Here is a 22,061-nt window from a genome sequence, read left to right on the forward strand (position 1 = left end):
ACTGTAGTTTTGATGACTGTATTTACATTGAAAACACATTTACTGTTCTTTTTTCAAAAGGTCAGAGTTCGGTGCTTTGTGAAGTCCGTTTTGAAAATTGACAACGTTCTTTAAAAAATGCTTGTACGCGATTGAGAAAAAGTTAAGGTCAGAATAGACACACTTATGCCACACCTCAATTTCTGTGATATTCACCCCAAACTGTTAGCTGGCTCGCACATGCGTTGCCCCATGCTTCAGTTCAAGGTCAGAATAGAGAAAGGGGGATAAAAAGAGTATTAAGTTCCATTTATGCATCTGAATTCCCCCATAGAAGGATGGTACAACAGACAATAATATCCATTAAGATGAGTTGTACATTGAATACGGTTGCCTTTCCACGTATTAATGTCTTTCTATGATGAATTCTAATAAACAGAGACAACTTAAAAGACCGATTAAAAACTAGAGGCTCCATGAGATACTAGAGATTACACAGTACTGCCTGCCAAACAGAAACCCTCTGCATTTTAACAGGTCCATGCTCTTTGAGCTCTGCAGGATAACATTTATCTGTCAACATCAACAGTAGTCAGCTGATTCAACTACTCATTATATGAACAAAGATAAATGCAACATGAGCTAGAATCATAAATCCCAGAAATGTTCCATATGCACAAAAAGCTTCTTTTGATTTCTGCACAAATGTTTACCTCCCTGTAAGTGAATATTTCTCCTTTATCAAGATAATCCATCCACCTGACAGGTGTTGCATATCAAGAAGCTGATAAAACAGCATGATCACTACACAGGTGCACCTTGTCCCGGGGACAATAAAAGGCCACTAAAATGTGCAGTTTGGTTACATAGCACAATGCCACAGATGTCTAAAGTTGAGCGAGAGTGCAAATGGCATTCTGACTGCAGAAATGTCCACCAGAGAATTGGTTGCCAGAGAATTGAATGTTCATTTATTTACCATAAACCGCTTCCAATGTTGTTTTAGAGAACTTGGCAGTACGTCCAACTGGCCTCACAACATTTTTATTTATATAACCTTTAACCAGGCAATTTTTTTTTTTACTATGATGACCTAGGAACAGTGGGTTAACTGCCTTGTTCAGGGGCAGAACGACAGATGTTTACCTTGTCAGCTCGGGGATTCAATCTAGCAAACTTTCGGTTACTGGCCCAACACTAACTTCTAGGCTACCTGCCGCCCCAGCCAACCACATGTAACCACGCCAGCTCAGGTCCTCCACATCCGGCTTCTTCATCTTCGTCTCAGGGAGGCTCATCTGCGTGCTCGGCGTCCTCATCCGGATATTGACATGACTGCAGTTCAGCATCATCGAGCAGTTTGCTGATGTCAATGTTGTTAACAGAGTGCCCCATGGTGGCGGTGGGGTTATGGGCCATATCCTAAGGCCTATTGTCATGTCATTTATCTGCCTCCGTCACCTCATGTTTCAGCATGATAATGCATGGCCCCATGTCGCAAGGATCTGTACATATTTCTTGGAAGCTGAAAATGTCCCAGTTCTTCCATGGCTTGCATACTCACCAGACATGTCACCCATTGAGCATGTTTGGAACGCTTTGGATCGATGTGTACACCAGTGTGTTTCAGTTCCTGCCCATATCCAGCAGCTTCGCATTGGTTTTGAAGCGGAGTGGGACAACATTCCACAGGTCACAATCAACAGCCTGATCAACTCTATGCGAAGGAGATGTGTCGCTCTACATGAGGCAAATAGTGGTCACACCAGATACTGACTGGTTTTCTGATCCACACCAGATACTGACTGGTTTTCTGATCCACTCCAGATACTGACTGGTTTTCTGATCCACACCAGATACTGACTGGTTTTCTGATCCACACCAGATACTGACTGGTTTTCTGATCCACACCAGATACTGACTGGTTCTGATCCACACCAGATACTGACTGGTTTTCTGATCCACACCAGATACTGACTGGTTTTCTGATCCACCCCAGATACTGACTGGTTTTCTGATCCACACCAGATACTGACTGGTTCTGATCCACACCAGATACTGACTGGTTTTCTGATCCACACCAGATACTGACTGGTTTTCTGATCCACATCCCTACCATTTTTTACAGTATCTGTGACCAACAGATGCATGTCTGTATTCCCAGTCATGTGAAATCCATAGATTTGATCCTAATGAATATTTTTAAATTGACTGATTTCTTTAAAGTGTACCTCAGTAAAATCATTGAAATTGTTGCGTTTATATTGTTGTTCAGTTCAGTGTATAATTGAGTGGAAAACATTCACTAAACTACAACTGACAACAATTGCTGACAGAATCATTTTCTCAGTCTGCGTTTAATGACTGAGTTAAACATTGATATGATAGATATTTACTGTATTGTACCTCAAATGTAAATAAAAACTAAAACTCACACAGGTGATATAAGTCTGCAGTAAGAAACGCTAGGCCTCCTGCAGCTCCTGGATCAAATGACCACAGATGAAACGCTTCACTGCTGCCGTTCAATCACTGTCAACCCCAGTCGGACCTGTTAAATACCTGTTAAACTATAGTCCTAGTGAATGATTGACTAGATATAATCTTTCACCTCACCTGGGAGTGGCTGAGCCATCAATAAAGTCAATCTTTGGTACTTACCTGCTGTAGTCTTCCTGTAGGTCTCCTCATGCACTCTGTAGATAGTGTGTCATAGTGGCAGAGCTATTCTTCAGAATTGTGTCCTGTTAGTAGTGTGAGAAAGAGGCCTTACTGTCTGTCAGGCGTGTCTTTAAGTGCATGATATCAGTCATTATATCTTCCCTCTGGCATTAACCGCATCAGTGGATAGTTAAATATTACACTGGAATGTGTTGTGTATTGGTCACAGACACACACACACGTGGCCCACACACACATGGCCCACACACACGGGGCCCACACATACGTGGCCCACACACACGTGGCCCACACACACGTGGCCCACACATACGTGGCCCACACACACGTGGCCCACACACACGTGGCCCACACATACGTGGCCCACACACACGTGGCCCACACATACGTGGCCCACACATACGTGGCCCACACACACGTGGCCCACACATACGTGGCCCACACACACGTGGCCCACACACACGTGGCCCACACATACGTGGCCCACACACACGTGGCCCACACATACGTGGCCCACACATACGTGGCCCACACACACGTGGCCCACACATACGTGGCCCACACACACGTGGCCCACACACACGTGGCCCACACACACGTGGCCCACACATACGTGGCCCACACACACGTGGCCCACACACACGTGGCCCACACATACGTGGCCCACACACACGTGGCCCACACACACGTGGCCCACACACACGTGGCCCACACATACGTGGCCCACACACACGTGGCCCACACATACGTGGCCCACACATACGTGGCCCACACACACGTGGCCCACACATACGTGGCCCACACACACGTGGCCCACACACACGTGGCCCACACACACGTGGCCCACACATACGTGGCCCACACACACGTGGCCCACACACACGTGGCCCACACATACGTGGCCCACACATACGTGGCCCACACACACGTGGCCCACACACACGTGGCCCACACATACGTGGCCCACACATACGTGGCCCACACATACGTGGCCCACACATACGTGGCCCACACACACGTGGCCCACACACACGTGGCCCACACATACGTGGCCCACACACACGTGGCCCACACATACGTGGCCCACACATACGTGGCCCACACACGTGGCCCACACATACGTGGCCCACACACGTGGCCCACACACACGTGGCCCACACATACGTGGCCCACACACACGTGGCCCACACACACGTGGCCCACACATACGTGGCCCACACACACGTGGCCCACGTGGGCCCACACACACGTGGCCCACACACGTGGCCCACACATACGTGGCCCACACACACGTGGCCCACACATACGTGGCCCACACATACGTGGCCCACACACACGTGGCCCACACACGTGGCCCACACACACGTGGCCCACACACACGTGGCCCACACACGTGGCCCACACATACGTGGCCCACACATACGTGGCCCACACACACGTGGCCCACACACACGTGGCCCACACATACGTGGCCCACACATACGTGGCCCACACATACGTGGCCCACACATACGTGGCCCACACATACGTGGCCCACACATGGCGTGGCCCACACATACGTGGCCCACACATACGTGGGCCCACACATACGTGGCCCACACACACGTGGCCCACACATACGTGGCCCACACATACGTGGCCCACACACACGTGGCCCACACATACGTGGCCCACACATACGTGGCCCACACACACGTGGCCCACACACATGTGGCCCACACATACGTGGCCCACACACACGTGGCCCACACATACGTGGCCCACACATACGTGGCCCACACACACGTGGCCCACACACACGTGGCCCACACATACGTGGCCCACACACACGTGGCCCACACACACGTGGCCCACACACACGTGGCCCACACATACGTGGCCCACACATACGTGGCCCACACACACGTGGCCCACACACACGTGGCCCACACACGTGGCCCACACATACGTGGCCCACACACACGTGGCCCACACACACGTGGCCCACACATACGTGGCCCACACATACGTGGCCCACACACACGTGGCCCACACACACGTGGCCCACACACACGTGGCCCACACATACGTGGCCCACACATACGTGGCCCACACACACGTGGCCCACACACACGTGGCCCACACACACGTGGCCCACACACACGTGGCCCACACACACGTGGCCCACACATACGTGGCCCACACACACGTGGCCCACACACACGTGGCCCACACACACGTTCTATTAATTTGCTCTAAAGCAACAGACAGAGAAGCAGTGTATAGGGCGTAACACTCCTTCAAACTTTTGGAAAATTACCTGAACCTTGATAGTGGCTATGATGTCCTTAATGTTTTGGGGTAATAAAGTTTATTCCTCTAAATGTATCAAACCATACAGTGGGGCAAAAAAGTATTTAGTCAGCCACCAATTGTGCAAGTTCTCCGACTTAAAAAGATGAGAGAGGCCTGTAATTTTCATCATAGGTACACTTCAACTATGACAGACAAAATTAGAAAAAAAATTCAGAAAGTCACATTGTAGAATTTTTAATGAATTTATTTGCAAATTATGGTGGAAAATAAGTATTTGTATAATAGAGACAGTAGATTTAGCTGGTCTGTCATGAAATAATAGAGACAGTTTCTCTAGCTGGTCTGTCATAATATAATAGAGACAGTAGATCTAGCTGGTCTGGGATTGAGCCAAGGACCTCTGAGCTTCGATCCCATTTTATTTGCAGATAAAATGCTATATTAATACAATGTACTTTTTATATACATCACTCCATTCAAACTACAATGAAATGATAGCAGCAATTTTTAATACAAGTATGGACAGTCATCGAACCCATCATGAAAATGATGCAATTGAAGTTGGCAACCATGCCACTTCTGTTCTATAAATGTACGAACAGGGATTGAACACGTTCTTCAGATTACAAGAGCAAATGATTCAGCACATCTCTGTTTCCTGCTGAGAATTTCAACATTCTGGAAAGTTGGAGATGGGTCATTGCAAAAGTTTTAATGGAGAAGCTGGGGATTGAACCCAGGAAGTCATACAAGCGAAGCATGCGCTCTACCACTGAGCTACATACCCTTTCTGGGAATGGAAAAAAAAAATCTTATTTTTTTAATTTCACCTTTATTTAACCAGGTAAGCTAGTTGAGAACAAGTTTTCATTTACAACTGCGACCTGGCCAAGATAAAGCAAAGCAGCGCAACAGAAACAACAACACAGAGTTACAGATGGAATAAACAAGCGTACAGTCAATAACACAATAGAAGAAAAAAAAGAAAGTCTATACAGTGCTTGCAAATGGAGGTAAGGCAATAAATAGGCCATAGTAGCGAAGTATTTACAATTTAGCAAATTAACACTGGAGTGATAGATGAGCAGATGATGATGTGCAAGTAGAAATACTGGTTTGCAAAGAGCATAGGTAGATTGGGTGGGCTATTTACAGATGGGCTTTGTACAGCTGCAGCGATCAGTTAGCTGCTCAGATAGCTGATGTGTAAAGTTAGCAGTGTTGCCAACACCTCAGTAAGGAAAGTAGCTATTGGTTGTCCTAAAAGTCGCTAGAAGTTGCTAAATGATGTCATCACCTAATTTGCATAATTGTCCATGTGCATGTAATTGTGATGGACACTGTAGGTGTGAGGAATAACATCGTGGAAGAGACAAAAAGTGAGTGAAAAACACCCTAAATATGTTTAGAACTACAAATGAACTTTCTTCTGTCGATTCTTGATTTTTTTACGTCACAATTCCAACCCATCTCCTTAATCCCACGGGCTTGGGACCGGAAAAAGTGACCCAAAAGAGATACCTGGCGGAGCTACTTAGTTTTTCATTAAATTTTTTATTTTATTCTTGGTTTTGTGTTTTTCAGTTTAGTTTTCTTAATTTGGTTTGATTTTTAACCTTATGATCCACTTAGGAGCTTACAAGTCACAGTAAAACATTAAACATTTTTAACCTTATGATCCACTTAGGAGCTTACAAGTCACAGTAAAACATTAAACATTTTTAACCTTATGATCCACTTAGGAGCTTACAAGTCACAGTAAAACATTAAACATTTTTAACCTTATGATCCACTTACAATTACATTTACATTTAAGTCATTTAGCAGACGCTCTTATCCAGAGCGACTTACAAATTGGTGCATTCACCTTATGACATCCAGTGGAACAGCCACTTTACAATAGTGCATCTAAATATTTTAAGGGGGGTGAGAAGGATTACTTTATCCTATCCTAGGTATTCCTTAAAGAGGTGGGGTTTCAGGTGTCTCTGGAAGGTGGTGATTGACTCCGCTGTCCTGGCGTCGTGAGGGAGTTTGTTCCACCATTGGGGGGCCAGAGCAGCGAACAGTTTTGACTGGGCTGAGCGGGAACTGTACTTCCTCAGTGGTAGGGAGGCGAGCAGGCCAGAGGTGGATGAACGCAGTGCCCTTGTTTGGGTGTAGGGCCTGATCAGTGCCTGGAGGTACTGAGGTGCCGTTCCCCTCACAGCTCCGTAGGCAAGCACCATGGTCTTGTAGCGAATGCGAGCTTCAACTGGAAGCCAGTGGAGAGAGCGGAGGAGCGGAGTGACGTGAGAGAACTTGGGAAGGTTGAACACCAGACGGGCTGCGGCGTTCTGGATGAGTTGTAGGGGTTTAATGGCACAGGCAGGGAGCCCAGCCAACAGCGAGTTGCAGTAATCCAGACGGGAGATGACAAGTGCCTGGATTAGGACCTGCGCCGCTTCCTGTGTGAGGCAGGGTCGTACTCTGCGGATGTTGTAGAGCATGAACCTACAGGAACGGGCCACCGCCTTGATGTTAGTTGAGAACGACAGGGTGTTGTCCAGGATCACGCCAAGGTTCTTAGCGCTCTGGGAGGAGGACACAATGGAGTTGTCAACCGTGATGGCGAGATCATGGAACGGGCAGTCCTTCCCCGGGAGGAAGAGCAGCTCTGTCTTGCCGAGGTTCAGCTTGAGGTGGTGATCCGTCATCCACACTGATATGTCTGCCAGACATGCAGAGATGCGATTCGCCACCTGGTCATCAGAAGGGGGAAAGGAGAAGATTAATTGTGTGTCGTCTGCATAGCAATGATAGGAGAGACCATGTGAGGTTATGACAGAGCCAAGTGACTTGGTGTATAGCGAGAATAGGAGAGGGCCTAGAACAGAGCCCTGGGGGACACCAGTGGTGAGAGCGCGTGGTGAGGAGACAGATTCTCGCCACGCCACCTGGTAGGAGCGACCTGTCAGGTAGGACGCAATCCAAGCGTGGGCCGCGCCGGAGATGCCCAACTCGGAGAGGGTGGAGAGGAGGATCTGATGGTTCACAGTATCGAAGGCAGCTGATAGGTCTAGAAGGATGAGAGCAGAGGAGAGAGAGTTAGCTTTAGCAGTGCGGAGCGCCTCCGTGATACAGAGAAGAGCAGTCTCAGTTGAATGACTCAAGAAGGTCATTCTGAGAGAGATAGCGGGAGAGCTGGCCAAGGACGGCACGTTCAAGAGTTTTGGAGAGAAAAGAAAGAAGGGATACTGGTCTGTAGTTGTTGACATCGGAGGGATCGAGTGTAGGTTTTTTCAGAAGGGGTGCAACTCTCGCTCTCTTGAAGACGGAAGGGACGTAGCCCGCGGTCAGGGATGAGTTGATGAGCGAGGTGAGGTAAGGGAGAAGGTCTCCGGAAATGGTCTGGAGAAGAGAGGAGGGGATAGGGTTAAGCGGGCAGGTTGTTGGGCGGCCGGCCGTCACAAGACGCGAGATTTCATCTGGAGAGAGAGGAGAGAAAGAGGTCAGAGAACAGGGTAGGGCAGTGTGAGCAGAACCAGCGGTGTCGTTTGACTTAGCAAACGAGGATCGGATGTCGTCGACCTTCTTTTCAAAATGGTTGACGAAGTCATCTGCAGAGAGGGAGGAGGGGGGGGGGGAGGAGGATTCAGGAGGGAGGAGAAGGTGGCAAAGAGCTTCCTAGGGTTAGAGGCAGATGCTTGGAATTTAGAGTGGTAGAAAGTGGCTTTAGCAGCAGAGACAGAGGAGGAAAATGTAGAGAGGAGGGAGTGAAAGGATGCCAGGTCCGCAGGGAGGCGAGTTTTCCTCCATTTCCGCTCGGCTGCCCGGAGCCCTGTTCTGTGAGCTCGCAATGAGTCGTCGAGCCACGGAGCGGGAGGGGAGGACCGAGCCGGCCTGGAGGATAGGGGACATAGAGAGTCAAAGGATGCAGAAAGGGAGGAGAGGAGGGTTGAGGAGGCAGAATCAGGAGATAGGTTGGAGAAGGTTTGAGCAGAGGGAAGAGATGATAGGATGGAAGAGGAGAGAGTAGCGGGGGAGAGAGAGCGAAGGTTGGGACGGCGCGATACCATCCGAGTAGGGACAGTGTGGGAAGTGTTGGATGAGAGCGAGAGGGAAAAGGATACAAGGTAGTGGTCGGAGACTTGGAGGGGAGTTGCAATGAGGTTAGTGGAAGAACAGCATCTAGTAAAGATGAGGTCGAGCGTATTGCCTGCCTTGTGAGTAGGGGGAAGGTGAGAGGGTGAGGTCAAAAGAGGAGAGGAGTGGAAAGAAGGAGGCAGAGAGGAATGAGTCAAAGGTAGACGTGGGGAGGTTAAAGTCGCCCAGAACTGTGAGAGGTGAGCCGTCCTCAGGAAAGGAGCTTATCAAGGCATCAAGCTCATTGATGAACTCTCCGAGGAACCTGGAGGGCGATAAATGATAAGGATGTTAAGCTTGAAAGGGCTGGTAACTGTGACAGCATGGAATTCAAAGGAGGCGATAGACAGATGGGTAAGGGAGAAAGAGAGAATGACCACTTGGGAGAGATGAGGATCCTGGTGCCACCACCCCGCTGACCAGAAGCTCTCGGGGTGTGCGAGAACACGTGGGCGGACGAAGAGAGAGCAGTAGGAGTAGCAGTGTTATCTGTGGTGATCCATGTTTCCGTCAGTGCCAAGAAGTCGAGGGACTGGAGGGAGGCATAGGCTGAGATGAACTCTGACTTGTTGACCGCAGATCGGCAGTTCCAGAGGCTACCGGAGACCTGGAACTCCACGTGGGTCATGCGCGCTGGGACCACCAGATTAGGGTGGCGCCCACGCGGTGTGGAGCGTTTGTATGGTCTGTGCAGAGAGGAGAAACAGGGATAGACAGACACATAGTTGACAGGCTACAGAAGAGGCTACGCTAATGCAAGGAGATTGGAATGACAAGTGGACTACACGTCTCGAATGTTCAGAAAGTTAAGCTTACGTAGCAAGAATCTTATTGACTAAAATGATTCAAATGATACAGTACTGCTGAAGTAGGCTAGCTGGCAGTGGCTGCGTTGTTGACTTTGTAGGCTAGCTGGCAGTGGCTGCATTGTTGACACTACACTAATCAAGTCGTTCCGTTGAGTGTAATAGTTTCTACAGTGCTGCTATTCGGGGGCTAGCTGGCTAGCTAGCAGTGTTGATTACGTTACGTTGCGTTAAAAGAACGACAATAGCTGGCTAGCTAACCTAGAAAATCGCACTAGACTACACAATTATCTTTGATACAAAGACGGCTATGTAGCTAGCTATGTAGCTAGCTACGATCAAACAAATCAAACCGGTGTGCTGTAATGAAATGAAAATGTGATACTACCTGTGGAGCGAAGCGGAATGCGACCGGGTTGTTGAGTGGGAAGTTCTATTCGGTAGACGTTGGCTAGCTGTTGGCTAGCTAGCAGTGTCTCCTACGTTAAGGACGACAAATAGCTGGCTAGCTAACCTCGGTAAATTAAGATAATCACTCTAAGACTACACACTCTAAACTACACAATTATCTTGGATACGAAGACAGCAAAGACAACTATGTAGCCAGCTAACACTACACTAATCAAGTCGTTCAGTTGAGTGTAATAGTTTCTACAGTGCTGCTATTCGGTAGACGGTGGACGTTTGCTAGCTGGCTAGCTGCTGGGCAGATAGCAGTGTAGACTACGTTAGGACGACGAAATACGATAATTACGCAATTATCTTTGATACAACGACGGCTGTGTAGCTAGCTAAGAAGAAATGCTAAGATTAGACAAATCAAACCGTTGTACTATAATGAAATGTAATGAAATGTAATGAAAAGTTATACTACCTGCGGACCGAAGTGCGAATGCGACCGCTCGCTCCAACCCGGAAGTGAAGATACGACAGTTTTAGTTTGGCACTTCCTCTTTTAGGTTTTTCCTTTCCTTTAACAATAAAACCATTTAAATGCACAATATGGCATTTATGTTCACATTTAACAACACTATGGTTGAATGAATCTCTCACCACATCGACTTCTGCACTGCCACCCAGAAAAAGAGGCAACTTGGAGCTTACCTCAGTTTAATTTATGATCCCAGGAGGACATCTACGGGCCTTTTTAAATACTACACCTATTATATTAGATCATCAGAAATGGGAGGGATAAACAGGAGATAGGCCTGTGCACCGTAAAACTAACTAGTTGAAACGAAACACAATTATATTTAAAACTTAACCCTAACCCTAAACCTGACCCTAACCTCTACCTTCTCCGCTATGCAATCTGGTTTCCGAGCCGGTCACGGGTGCACCTCAGCCACACTCAAGTTACTAAACGACATCATAACCGCCATCGATAAAAGACAGTACTGTGCAACCGTCTTCATCGACCTTGCCAAGGCTTTCGACTCTGTCAATCACCATATTCTTATCGGCAGACTCAGTAGCCTCGGTTTTTCGGATGACTGCCTTGCCTGGTTCACCAATTACTTTGCAGACAGAGTTCAGTGTGTCAAATCGGAGGGCATGCTGTCCGGTCCTCTGGCAGTCTCTATGGGGGTGCCACAGGGTTCAATTCTCGGGCCGACTCTTTTCTCTGTATATATCAATGATTTTGCTCTTGCTGCGGGCGATTCCCTGATCCACCTCTACGCAGACGACACCATTCTATATACTTTCGGCCCGTCATTGGACACTGTGCTATCTAACCTCCAAACAAGCTTCAATGCCATACAACACTCCTTCCGTGGCCTCCAACTGCTCTTAAACGCTAGTAAAACCAAATGCATGCTTTTCAACCGATCGCTGCCTGCACCCGCATGCCCGACTAGCATCACCACACTGGATGGTTCCGACCTTGAATATGTGGACACCTATAAGTACCTAGGTGTCTGGCTAGACTGCAAACTCTCCTTCCAGACCCATATCAAACATCTCCAATCGAAAATCAAATCAAGAGTCGGCTTTCTATTCCGCAACAAAGCCTCCTTCACTCACGCTGCCAAGCTTACCCTAGTAAAACTGACTCTCCTACCGATCCTCGACTTCGGCGATGTCATCTACAAAATTGCTTCCAACACTCTACTCAGCAAACTGGATGCAGTTTATCACAGTGCCATCCGTTTTGTCACTAAAGCACCTTATACTACCCACCACTGCGACTTGTATGCTCTAGTCGGCTGGCCCTCGCTACATATTCGTCGCCAGACCCACTGGCTCCAGGTCATCTACAAGGCCATGCTAGGTAAAGCTCCGCCTTATCTCAGTTCACTGGTCACGATGGCAACACCCATCCGTAGCACGCGCTCCAGCAGGTGTATCTCACTGATCATCCCTAAAGCCAACACCTCATTCGGCCGCCTTTCGTTCCAGTACTCTGCTGCCTGTGACTGGAACGAATTGCAAAAATCGCTGAATCAAATCAAATCAAAATCAAATCAAATTTATTTATATAGCCCTTCGTACATCAGCTGATATCTCAAAGTGCTGTACAGAAACCCAGCCTAAAACCCCAAACAGCAAACAATGCAGGTGTAAAAGCACGGTGGCTAGGAAAAACTCCCTAGAAAGGCCAAAACCTAGGAAGAAACCTAGAGAGGAACTGGGCTATGTGGGGTGGCCAGTCCTCTTCTGGCTGTGCCGGGTAGAGATTATAACAGAACATGACCAAGATGTTCAAATGTTCATAAATGACCAGCATGGTCGAATAATAATAAGGCAGAACAGTTGAAACTGGAGCAGCAGCACAGTCAGGTGGACTGGGGACAGCAAGGAGCCATCATGTCAGGTAGTCCTGGGGCACGGTCCTAGGGCTCAGGTCCTCCGAGAGAGAGAGAGAAAGAGAGAATTAGAGAGAGCATATGTGGGGTGGCCAGTCCTCTTCTGGCTGTGCCGGGTGGAGATTATAACAGAACGTGGCCAAGATGTTCAAATGTTCATAAATGACCAGCATGGTTGAATAATAGTAAGGCAGAACAGTTGAAACTGGAGCAGGAGCATGGCCAGGTGGACTGGGGACAGCAAGGAGTCCTCATGTCAGGTAGTCCTGGGACATGGTCCTAGGGCCCATGCCAGTTGAAACTGGAGCAGCAGCATGGCCAGGTGGACTGGGGACAGCAAGGAGTCATCATGTCAGGTAGTCCTGGGGCATGGTCCTAGGGCTCAGATCCTCCGAGAGAGAGAAAGAAAGAGAGAAGGAGAGAATTAGAGAACGCACACTTAGATTCACACAGGACACCGAATAGGACAGGAGAAGTACTCCAGATATAACAAACTGACCCTAGCCCCCCGACACATAAACTACTGCAGCATAAATACTGGAGGCTGAGACAGGAGGGGTCAGGAGACACTGTGGCCCCATCCGAGGACACCCCGGACAGGGCCAAACAGGAAGGATATAACCCCACCCACTTTGCCAAAGCACAGCCCCCACACCACTAGAGGGATATCTTCAACCACCAACTTACCATCCTGAGACAAGGCCGAGTATAGCCCACAAAGATCTCCGCCACGATACAACCCAAGGGGGTGGGGGGGGGCAACCCAGACAGGCCGACCACAACAGTGAATCAACCCACCCAGGTGACGCACCCCCCCCCAGGGACGGCATGAGAGAGCCCCAGCAAGCCAGTGACTCAGCCCCCGTAACAGGGTTAGAGGCAGAGAATCCCAGTGGAAAGAGGGGAACCGGCCAGGCAGAGACAGCAAGGGCGGTTCGTTGCTCCAGAGCCTTTCCGTTCACCTTCCCACTCCTGGGCCAGACTACACTCAATCATATGACCCACTGAAGAGATGAGTCTTCAGTAAAGACTTAAAGGTTGAGACCGAGTTTGCGTCTCTGACATGGGTAGGCAGACCGTTCCATAAAAATGGAGCTCTATAGGAGAAAGCCCTGCCTCCAGCTGTTTGCTTAGAAATTCTAGGGACAATTAGGAGGCCTGCGTCTTGTGACCGTAGCGTACGTGTAGGTATGTACGGCAGGACCAAATCAGAGAGGTAGGTAGGAGCAAGCCCATGTAATGCTTTGTAGGTTAGCAGTAAAACCTTGAAATCAGCCCTTGCTTTGACAGGAAGCCCTTGCTTTGACAGGAAGTGTAGAGGCTAGCACTGGAGTAATATGATCAAATGTTTTGGTTCTAGTCAGGATTCTAGCAGCCGTATTTAGCACTAACTGAAGTTTATTTAGTGCTTTATCCGGGTAGCCGGAAAATAGAGCATTGCAGTAGTCTAACCTAGAAGTGACAAAAGCATGGATTAATTTTTCTGCATCATTTTTGGACAGAAAGTTTCTGATTTTTGCAATGTTACGTAGATGGAAAAAAGCTGTCCTCGAAATGGTCTTGATATGTTCTTCAAAAGAGAGATCAGGGTCCAGAGTAACGCCGAGGTCCTTCACAGTTTTATTTGAGACGACTGTACAACCATTAAGATTAATTGTCAGATTCAACAGAAGATCTCTTTGTTTCTTGGGACCTAGAACAAGCATCTCTGTTTTGTCCGAGTTTAATAGTAGAAAGTTTGCAGCCATCCACTTCCTTATGTCTGAAACACATGCTTCTAGCGAGGGCAATTTTGGGGCTTCACCATGTTTCATTGAAATGTACAGCTGTGTGTCATCCGCATAGCAGTGAAAGTTTACATTATGTTTTCGAATAACATCCCCAAGAGGTAAAATATATAGTGAAAACAATAGTGGTCCTAAAACAGAACCTTGAGGAACACCGAAATGTACAGTTGATTTGTCAGAGGACAAACCATTCACAGAGACAAACTGATATCTTTCCGACAGATAAGACCTAAACCAGGCCAGAACATGTCCGTGTAGACCAATTTGGGTTTCCAATCTCTCCAAAAGAATGTGGTGATCGATGGTATCAAAAGCAGCACTAAGGTCTAGGAGCACGAGGACAGATGCAGAGCCTCAGTCCGATGCCATTAAAATGTCATTTATCACCTTCACAAGTGCTGAAGGATTGCTTTCCAGGCATCTTTGCCCTCTCGCAGAGCCTTTTTGCAGAGGTTCTTTGCGATTTTTACTGCGGACTCCGCCTTCACATTAGCTTTTGGGTGTAGTGACGTGCTCGAATTCCCATTCTGCAGCAAATTTTTGGAACTCAACTCCGGAGAATTGGGGTCCATTGTCTGAAATTACCCTATCTGGTCTCTGATTTCTATAAGGTACTGGTCCGTAACATTGAGGTAGTCAGCCTGGTTGATGTGTTCAACATCCACTTGCTCTGTTTGTAAGCTGCACACTGCGTGTTGTTCATGCATGGAGCGTGTGTGAGTGCCTGATGCAGTAGCCCTGCTGAGCGTGTCACTCACATACATCTCTGGCCCTGGCTTATACACCACCTTGAGGTTGCAGTTTTGTAGGGCCAGTAGCATGCTCTGCAGTCGTTTTGGGGCATTCAGAAGAGGGTTAGGGTTAGGGTTAGGGTTAGGGTTAGGGTTAGGGTTAGTGTTAGGGTTAGGGGTTGGGGGTTAGGGTTAGGGGTTAGGGGTGAGGGTTAGGGTTAGGGTTAGGGTTAGGGTTAGGGTTAGGGGTTAGGGTTAGGGGTGAGGGTTAGGGTTAGGGTTAGGGTTAGGAGAAAATTGCCCTTCAAGAGGACCATATACACGGGCACCTGCTCTCTAATTCTATTGCTCCTAAGGATACCTAATTGTTCTACTGGAAATTGGGAGGTATTCCCCAAGAGCAGGGGTTATGGTTCATACCGGAAGGAAAGCCATTGAAATTAACCTTTTCCTCCAAGAGGATAACCCCCCAGGCAATGCATCGATCCCTGCTCCCTAATTCCCAGGCTCTACAGGATGCCTCTTTATGGAGCCCGAGTTCCAGTTTAAGAATCTGGTTTAGGGTTAGGCTGGTTAATCTCTATCAGGCCTGAAGGGATTCCTTGTGGTAGCAGAATCAGAATCCTTTAGGTAACATTTATTTAAAAAATGTCGTATTCATTTTCTAAGTATGCTTATGTGGGAAAATAAACTTTTCCCATTGGGGAGAGGTTAGGCCTGTCTTCTTATGGGAATGTGTCTAACTATTTACATGTCCCCTCTGAGGTTGCCCTTATCTTGATTTAGTATATGGCCTAGGAGGCTCACTGTCTCCGTGAGATGGGATGGGAGTATCTAAAATGACAATTGATATATACCATTGGATGATGTAATGTCTTGGTCCTAAGTGGTACCAGGAATGAGATAAGAGCTTCGTTTAGGAGACCAAACTGAACGATAATTTATAGCTAAATACTGTCTGGCGATGGGATGCTCCTCTCTCAAGTAAAATTCTTCCTTTGTGCAGTTTTCCTAAGACCTGTGGTTTGTCATGTCGACTAGGATCTCAGTTGCCATTATGTTGACACTCTCAGAGAATTCATTTATAGACACTGAATTGATCTGAGAGTCACAGGGCTATGGTGAAGCTCATATTTATTAAAGATGGACTTTATGATAACTCTGACTTGTGTGTGGTTTGCTCTCTCATGATTTGGTAATATAGGAAATTTCCACGACATGATGCAACCGATCAGGATGCTCTCGATGTTGCAGCTGTAGAACCTTTTGAAGATCTCAGGACCCATGCCAAATCATTTTAGTTTCCTGGGGGGAATAGGTTTGGTCATGCCGTCTTCATGACTGTCATGATGTGCTTGGACCATTCTAGTTTGTTGGTGATGTGGACACCAAGGAACTTGAAGCTCTCAACCTGCTCCACTACAGCCCTGTCGATGAGAATGGGGACGTGCTCGGTGCTCCTTTTCCTGTAGTCCACAATCATCTACTTAGTCTTGGTTACGTTGAGGGATAGGTTGTTATTCTGGCACCACCCGGCCAGGTCTCTGACCTCCTCCCTATAGGCTGTCTCGTCGTTGTCGGTGATCAGGCCTACCACTGTTGTGTCATCTGCAAACTTAATGATGGTGTTGGAGTCGTGCCTGGCCATGCCTTGTTCAGGTACAGAACGATGGCGCTCTTGCTGCAGGTGATTCCCTGATCCACGTATACAGAATGGTGTCGTCTGCGTAGACATCTGGCCCTTCTTTGGACACAGTGTTAACAAACCTCCAAACGAGCTTCAATGCCATACAACACTCCTTCCGTGGCCTCCGTGCTCTTAAACACTAGCAAAACTAAATGCATGCTTCCCGCCCACACCCGCCTGACTAGCATCACTACTGTGGACGGTTATGACTTAAAATATGTGGACAACTACAAATATCTAGTTGTCTGGCTAGCCAGTAAACTCTTGGTTACTAGTCCAACGCTCTAACCGCTAGGCTACTCTCCTGCCGCCCCAATAAACGGAATAAACGTGGTGAGTGAAGAACTTGATGAAATAGTCTACTCCCTACCCGGTATCTTATTCTGCCACTATAAAACTTTGTAAGCGTTGTTTGTTGGCAACCTTGTTATTTCCGAAGATTTTGGAACAGATTCCCTTTGGATCATTCTACAAATTATACCACCCTGGTAGTGGTGGAGTAGGGGCCTGAGGGCACACAGTGTGTTGTAATGTTTTAAAATGGTATAAACTACCTTCATTTTGCTGGACCCCAAGAAGAGTAGCTGCTGCTTTGGCAGCAGCTAATGGGGATACATAATAAATACAAATATTAAATGTACAGGCTACAATGTGGGGATCTCATGCACAGTGATGCCAACTTAACCATTTTGTTGATTTAGTAACTTTTCAGAGTACCCTGGCAACTTTTCTTTCAAACAGCACCTAGCAACAAATTTAGCTACTTTTAAAATGTATTTGGAACTTTTGAAAGTGACTCAAACGCTAAAATGCATTCTCCCTCTAAATAACACGAAACCGATTTTCTCTGTCACATACTCCATCACAACACATGTGTCTGGCTGCAAAAGTGCAGTGTGAGTTACATGCAGCAGGCACTCAGCTCCTGCACAGGCAGCAGCAATTTCAGCAAATTGCAAATCATTGTTGGCTGACAGCAGCAGCAGTAGTACGAGTTCGACGAGACAAATGTTTGATCTAGAACAGAACTTACAACATCAATCAACATTTCTCAATCAAAATTGTACAGCCAGAAGTACAGAAAAGAGTGTGAGTCTGTACCTTTAAAGGGTGTCTGAAGCCAGTAATTGGGGATGATTGTCGGCATACTGTGCCTACTGCAGATCAGATCTGCTTGCAACAATGTATGACATCAAAAAACATTGCAAACATTTAAATAAATCAAAACCGTACAACCCTGCACCACAGTCGACATTACCACAGTCTACATTACCACAGTCTACATTACCACAGTCGACATTACCACAGTCAACATTACCACAGTCTACATTACCACAGTCTACATTACCACAGTCTACATTACCACAGGCCACATTATCACAGTCGACATTACCACAGTCGACATTACCACAGTCTACATTACCACAGTCTACATTACCACCATCAACATTACCACAGTCGACATTACCACAGTCGACATTACCACAGTCTACATTACCACCGCCCACATTACCACAGTCTACATTACCACAGTCTACATTACCACAGTCGACATTACCACAGTCTACATTACCACAGTCGACATTACCACAGTCGACATTACCACAGCTGGTTATTAAGAAAGTGGATAACTGCAAAAGCGCAGAAGCTACTATATGCCATTGCAGAGCATTGTTCGCTGCTAGCATGCCACCATTTAGGTATGGCTTGCAAAGCTGCCTTTTCAGATTCTGTGGCAGCAACAAACTTCCATATGCACCGCACCAAGTGCACAGAAATGATTAGGGGAGTACTGGCTCCTTATTTTCTCCAAAGGGTAACATCAGATGTGGGAGATGAGAAGTTCAGTCTCCTTTTGGATGAGTCCGCTGATCAATACCTGGGTGTGGTGATTCGGTATTTCAGTGCTAAAAAAAGAACCGTTGTGTCCACATTTCTCGGGCTGGTTGAATTGGAGGGGGCGATGCCAGATCAATAGCAAAGGCGGTAGTTGAGTTTCTTGAGAAGTGTAACCTTGAAAAAGAGAATCTTCAGGGTTTTAAAGGAAGAATGTGCATTGCCCAATTTGGTTCTCATCCACTGTGTGTGCTATTCTTTACAATTGGCTGTCAGTGCAGCATCCAAAAGAAACCATCCCTAGGAGTGTTGAGTACTTAATCAGGGAAACCTACAACTGGTTTTCGATTTCCTCAAAACGGCATGAGGCGTACAAAGCAGTGTATGCCACCATGAATTGTGGCCAGAAACCCCTGCAGATCACAAGTGTGTGTCACACGTTGGCTATCGATTGAGCCTGCAGTAACTCGTATATTGAGCCAGTGGGAAGAACTGAAACTCCACTTTGAGTTGACGTACAAGTTGCAGTGATGTCATTTGAGGGAGATCAAACAGATCCTGTCAAGCTTTTGGACAATCTGGTACATCTCTTAACATCAATTTGCAGCAGAGTAGTCAACCCTACGGCAAAAATGGATGTCCTGAAGGATCCCATTGATGGACATCTCAGCCCATCACCATACCTTGGGTAAGTTTTTGAGAGCATGTTGTACCAACTCAGTCTCGCGCCAGAGGACAAAAAGGTCATTCGGAGATGGTGCAGCAACTACATTGTTGCTTTAAGCAAGGAGCTGCAAGCAAGGCTCCCAGACAACATAGAAGCCTTGCGAAACATGGCCTTGTTCAGTGGTAAGGAAATGCCAAAGCACAAAGGCACCACTGAAATTATTAAAGTAGTTGAGCTACTGGGATACCAGCCCCAAACAATTTATAAAATTGTTTCCCAATTGAGAAACATCCATCTGTTTAGGTGGAACTCAACTGAAAATACAGTTGAGTTTTGGAGTGAAGTCAATAACTACACAGACTCTTCCGGGTCAAATCCATTTGAAGAACTGTGCAAAGCTGCACTCGCTGCCCTCTCCTTGCCACACTCAAATGCGGAGTTTGAACGGCTGTTCAGCCAAATGAGTGTGGTCAAGTCAAAGTTAAGAAATAGAATGTCACACTCTCAACTCCATACTCCTGGTGCGGTATGGACTGAAGCTGGCTGGTGATACCTGTTACCAGCATAAACTACCAAGTGAAGTTCTGCAGCAGTTTGGCACCACAGCAGCGTACAGCTTCAAGGCCTCTCCATCCTCCTGCTGGTTCCAGCTCCGTCACAATGCAGTTGGACAGTGAAGATGAAGAGGATTTCCTTGGCAATCTATGATTCATCATATTATCCTCTTACAGGAAATGGGAGGATAAGTGGCAGCACGGGCCCTCCATTTGGAGTGGTTCCAATTTTAACAAGAACGACGGTGTTGCCATTTTAATCAAGACCCCACAGGTGGTGATGAAGGGGAGCACGGTGGTGGTAGGCGGGCGTGCTGTTTTAGCCAATTGTACTTTTATGGGGAGGGATTTTAACGTGCTAAATGTGTATGGTTTTAACAATAAACATGACCGGTGCACACTTTTAGAAGACCTGCAGTCCCACATGCTAGGGAGGGATCCTCTAGTGGTGGGTGGGGATTTTAACTGTGTTTTTAGTAGAGCAGACAGGAGAGGGGCAGGAAAAGATTTTAAGGTGGACAGGTCAAGTGTTTTATTGCAAGGGCTGTGCAGGGATTTTAAACTGACTGACTGTTTTAAAACCCTGCATCCAAGAGAGGAGGGCTTCACCTGGACCAGTGGTGACGGCACCAGAGCCTCTCGCATTGATTATCTGTTTACCCGGGACTGTCCCCCAACTGATGCTAGAATAACCCCTGCTTTCTTCTCAGATCACGTAATGCTGACGTGCACCCTTTCACTAACTTCGGGTGTGACTGTGGGAAGAGGGCCCTGGAAATTGAACTGCTCCCTTTTAGTAGTTAGTCAGTACACGGAGCAGTTCATCCAGTGGCAGACGCTACAGGACTTCTTTAGAGAGATAGGAACCCTTTTAATAATAATATAATAATAATAATAATAATAATAATATTATATAGAAGATGTAGAAGATGATAGAGTAGTTAGTCAGTACACGGAGCAGTTCATCCAGTGGCAGACGCTACAGGACTTCTTTAGAGAGATAGGAACCCTTTTAGAAGATGATAGAGTAGTTAGTCAGTACACGGAGCAGTTCAGCCAGTGGCAGACGCTACATGACTTCTTTGACACACGAGCACAGTGGTGGGAAATGGTGAAGGGAAGGACGAGGACCTTCTTTAGCATTTTAGGGAGTTTTATTCCTCTGCTGGTAGCGTGACTACAGCTCAAGCTCATTACCATAACGCACAATGCGCAAAAATATTCCTAAAAATATTTAACCTCCACACATTAACAAGTAAAATAGCTCAAATGAAAGATAAACAAGTTGTTTATCTAGCCAGCAAGTCAGATTTCTAAAATGTTTTACGGCGAAAACATAGCACATATTTATGTCAAACCACCACCGCAGACATATCTCATTAGCATAGCCAAGTAGGAAAAAATATGCAATCAACAAACGCAGGATTAAAAAAAAATCATTTCACTAACCTTTTGAAATCTTCATCAGATGACAGTAATATAACATGTTACACAGTACATTCATTTTTTTCAATAATATGCTATATATATCCATAAATCTCTGTTTACAATTACGCATCGTTCAAAAAATGCTACTAAAATGTGAGGAGAAATTAAATAGCTCCGGCAGATAACGTCAGCTAACAAGGAATACACATCATAAACTTTGACTAAATATGCATGTTTTACATATGTATAGGAAGATACACTTATTCTAAATGCAATCGCTGTGTTACATGTATTTTTAATGTTACAGGTAGAGTTCACTAGGCTAAACTAGGAGTCGGCGCTCCAAAAGTACCATTCTGGCTCCTCTACCTTGGAGACGACAGAAACCCAAAATTAACACATAAATATTTCCTTACCTTTGCTGTTCTTCCATCAACAGAACTGGAAGGGATTATACTCACCAAACCAGCGTTTAGTTTTCAAGTCTGCGTCTTTCGGTTCTCAAAATACACGCATTTCGGTCAAAATGTAGGCAAAAATTGAAGTGGATGCGCACCAAAAGGTCGAAATTATATATTATATGTCGAGTTAACTTGTCAAACTAACTTCATAATCAAGCTTTAACATGTTATAAAGGTGTACAGCAATTTTGAGAACAAACAGAAACACAGGCACCGTTC

The 22,061-nt window shown here is 46.7% G+C and overlaps 2 protein-coding genes across 2 annotated transcripts in view; one reads left to right on the forward strand and one right to left on the reverse strand.

The window, feature by feature from the left end:
• Positions 1-2,537, reverse strand: part of LOC118381231 (claudin-34-like) — a 45,453-nt gene extending 42,916 nt beyond the window's left edge. Inside the window, exon 1 of the mRNA XM_052475794.1 lies at positions 2,415-2,537. The gene's annotated coding sequence lies outside the window, so the exon portion shown is untranslated. The remainder of the gene's footprint in view (positions 1-2,414) is intronic.
• A 359-nt stretch (positions 2,538-2,896) lies between these two features.
• On the forward strand, positions 2,897-20,076 carry LOC127910822 (histidine-rich glycoprotein-like). The gene is made up of 2 exons (XM_052475821.1): positions 2,897-3,751; positions 19,939-20,076. Exons 1-2 carry the CDS (start codon positions 2,897-2,899, stop codon positions 20,074-20,076), a joined length of 993 nt encoding a protein of 330 aa, XP_052331781.1.
• Positions 20,077-22,061: the final 1,985 nt, after the last annotated feature.

The sequence above is a fragment of the Oncorhynchus keta genome, chromosome 22 (assembly GCF_023373465.1).
Source record: "Oncorhynchus keta strain PuntledgeMale-10-30-2019 chromosome 22, Oket_V2, whole genome shotgun sequence".
Lineage (NCBI taxonomy): Eukaryota > Metazoa > Chordata > Actinopteri > Salmoniformes > Salmonidae > Oncorhynchus > Oncorhynchus keta.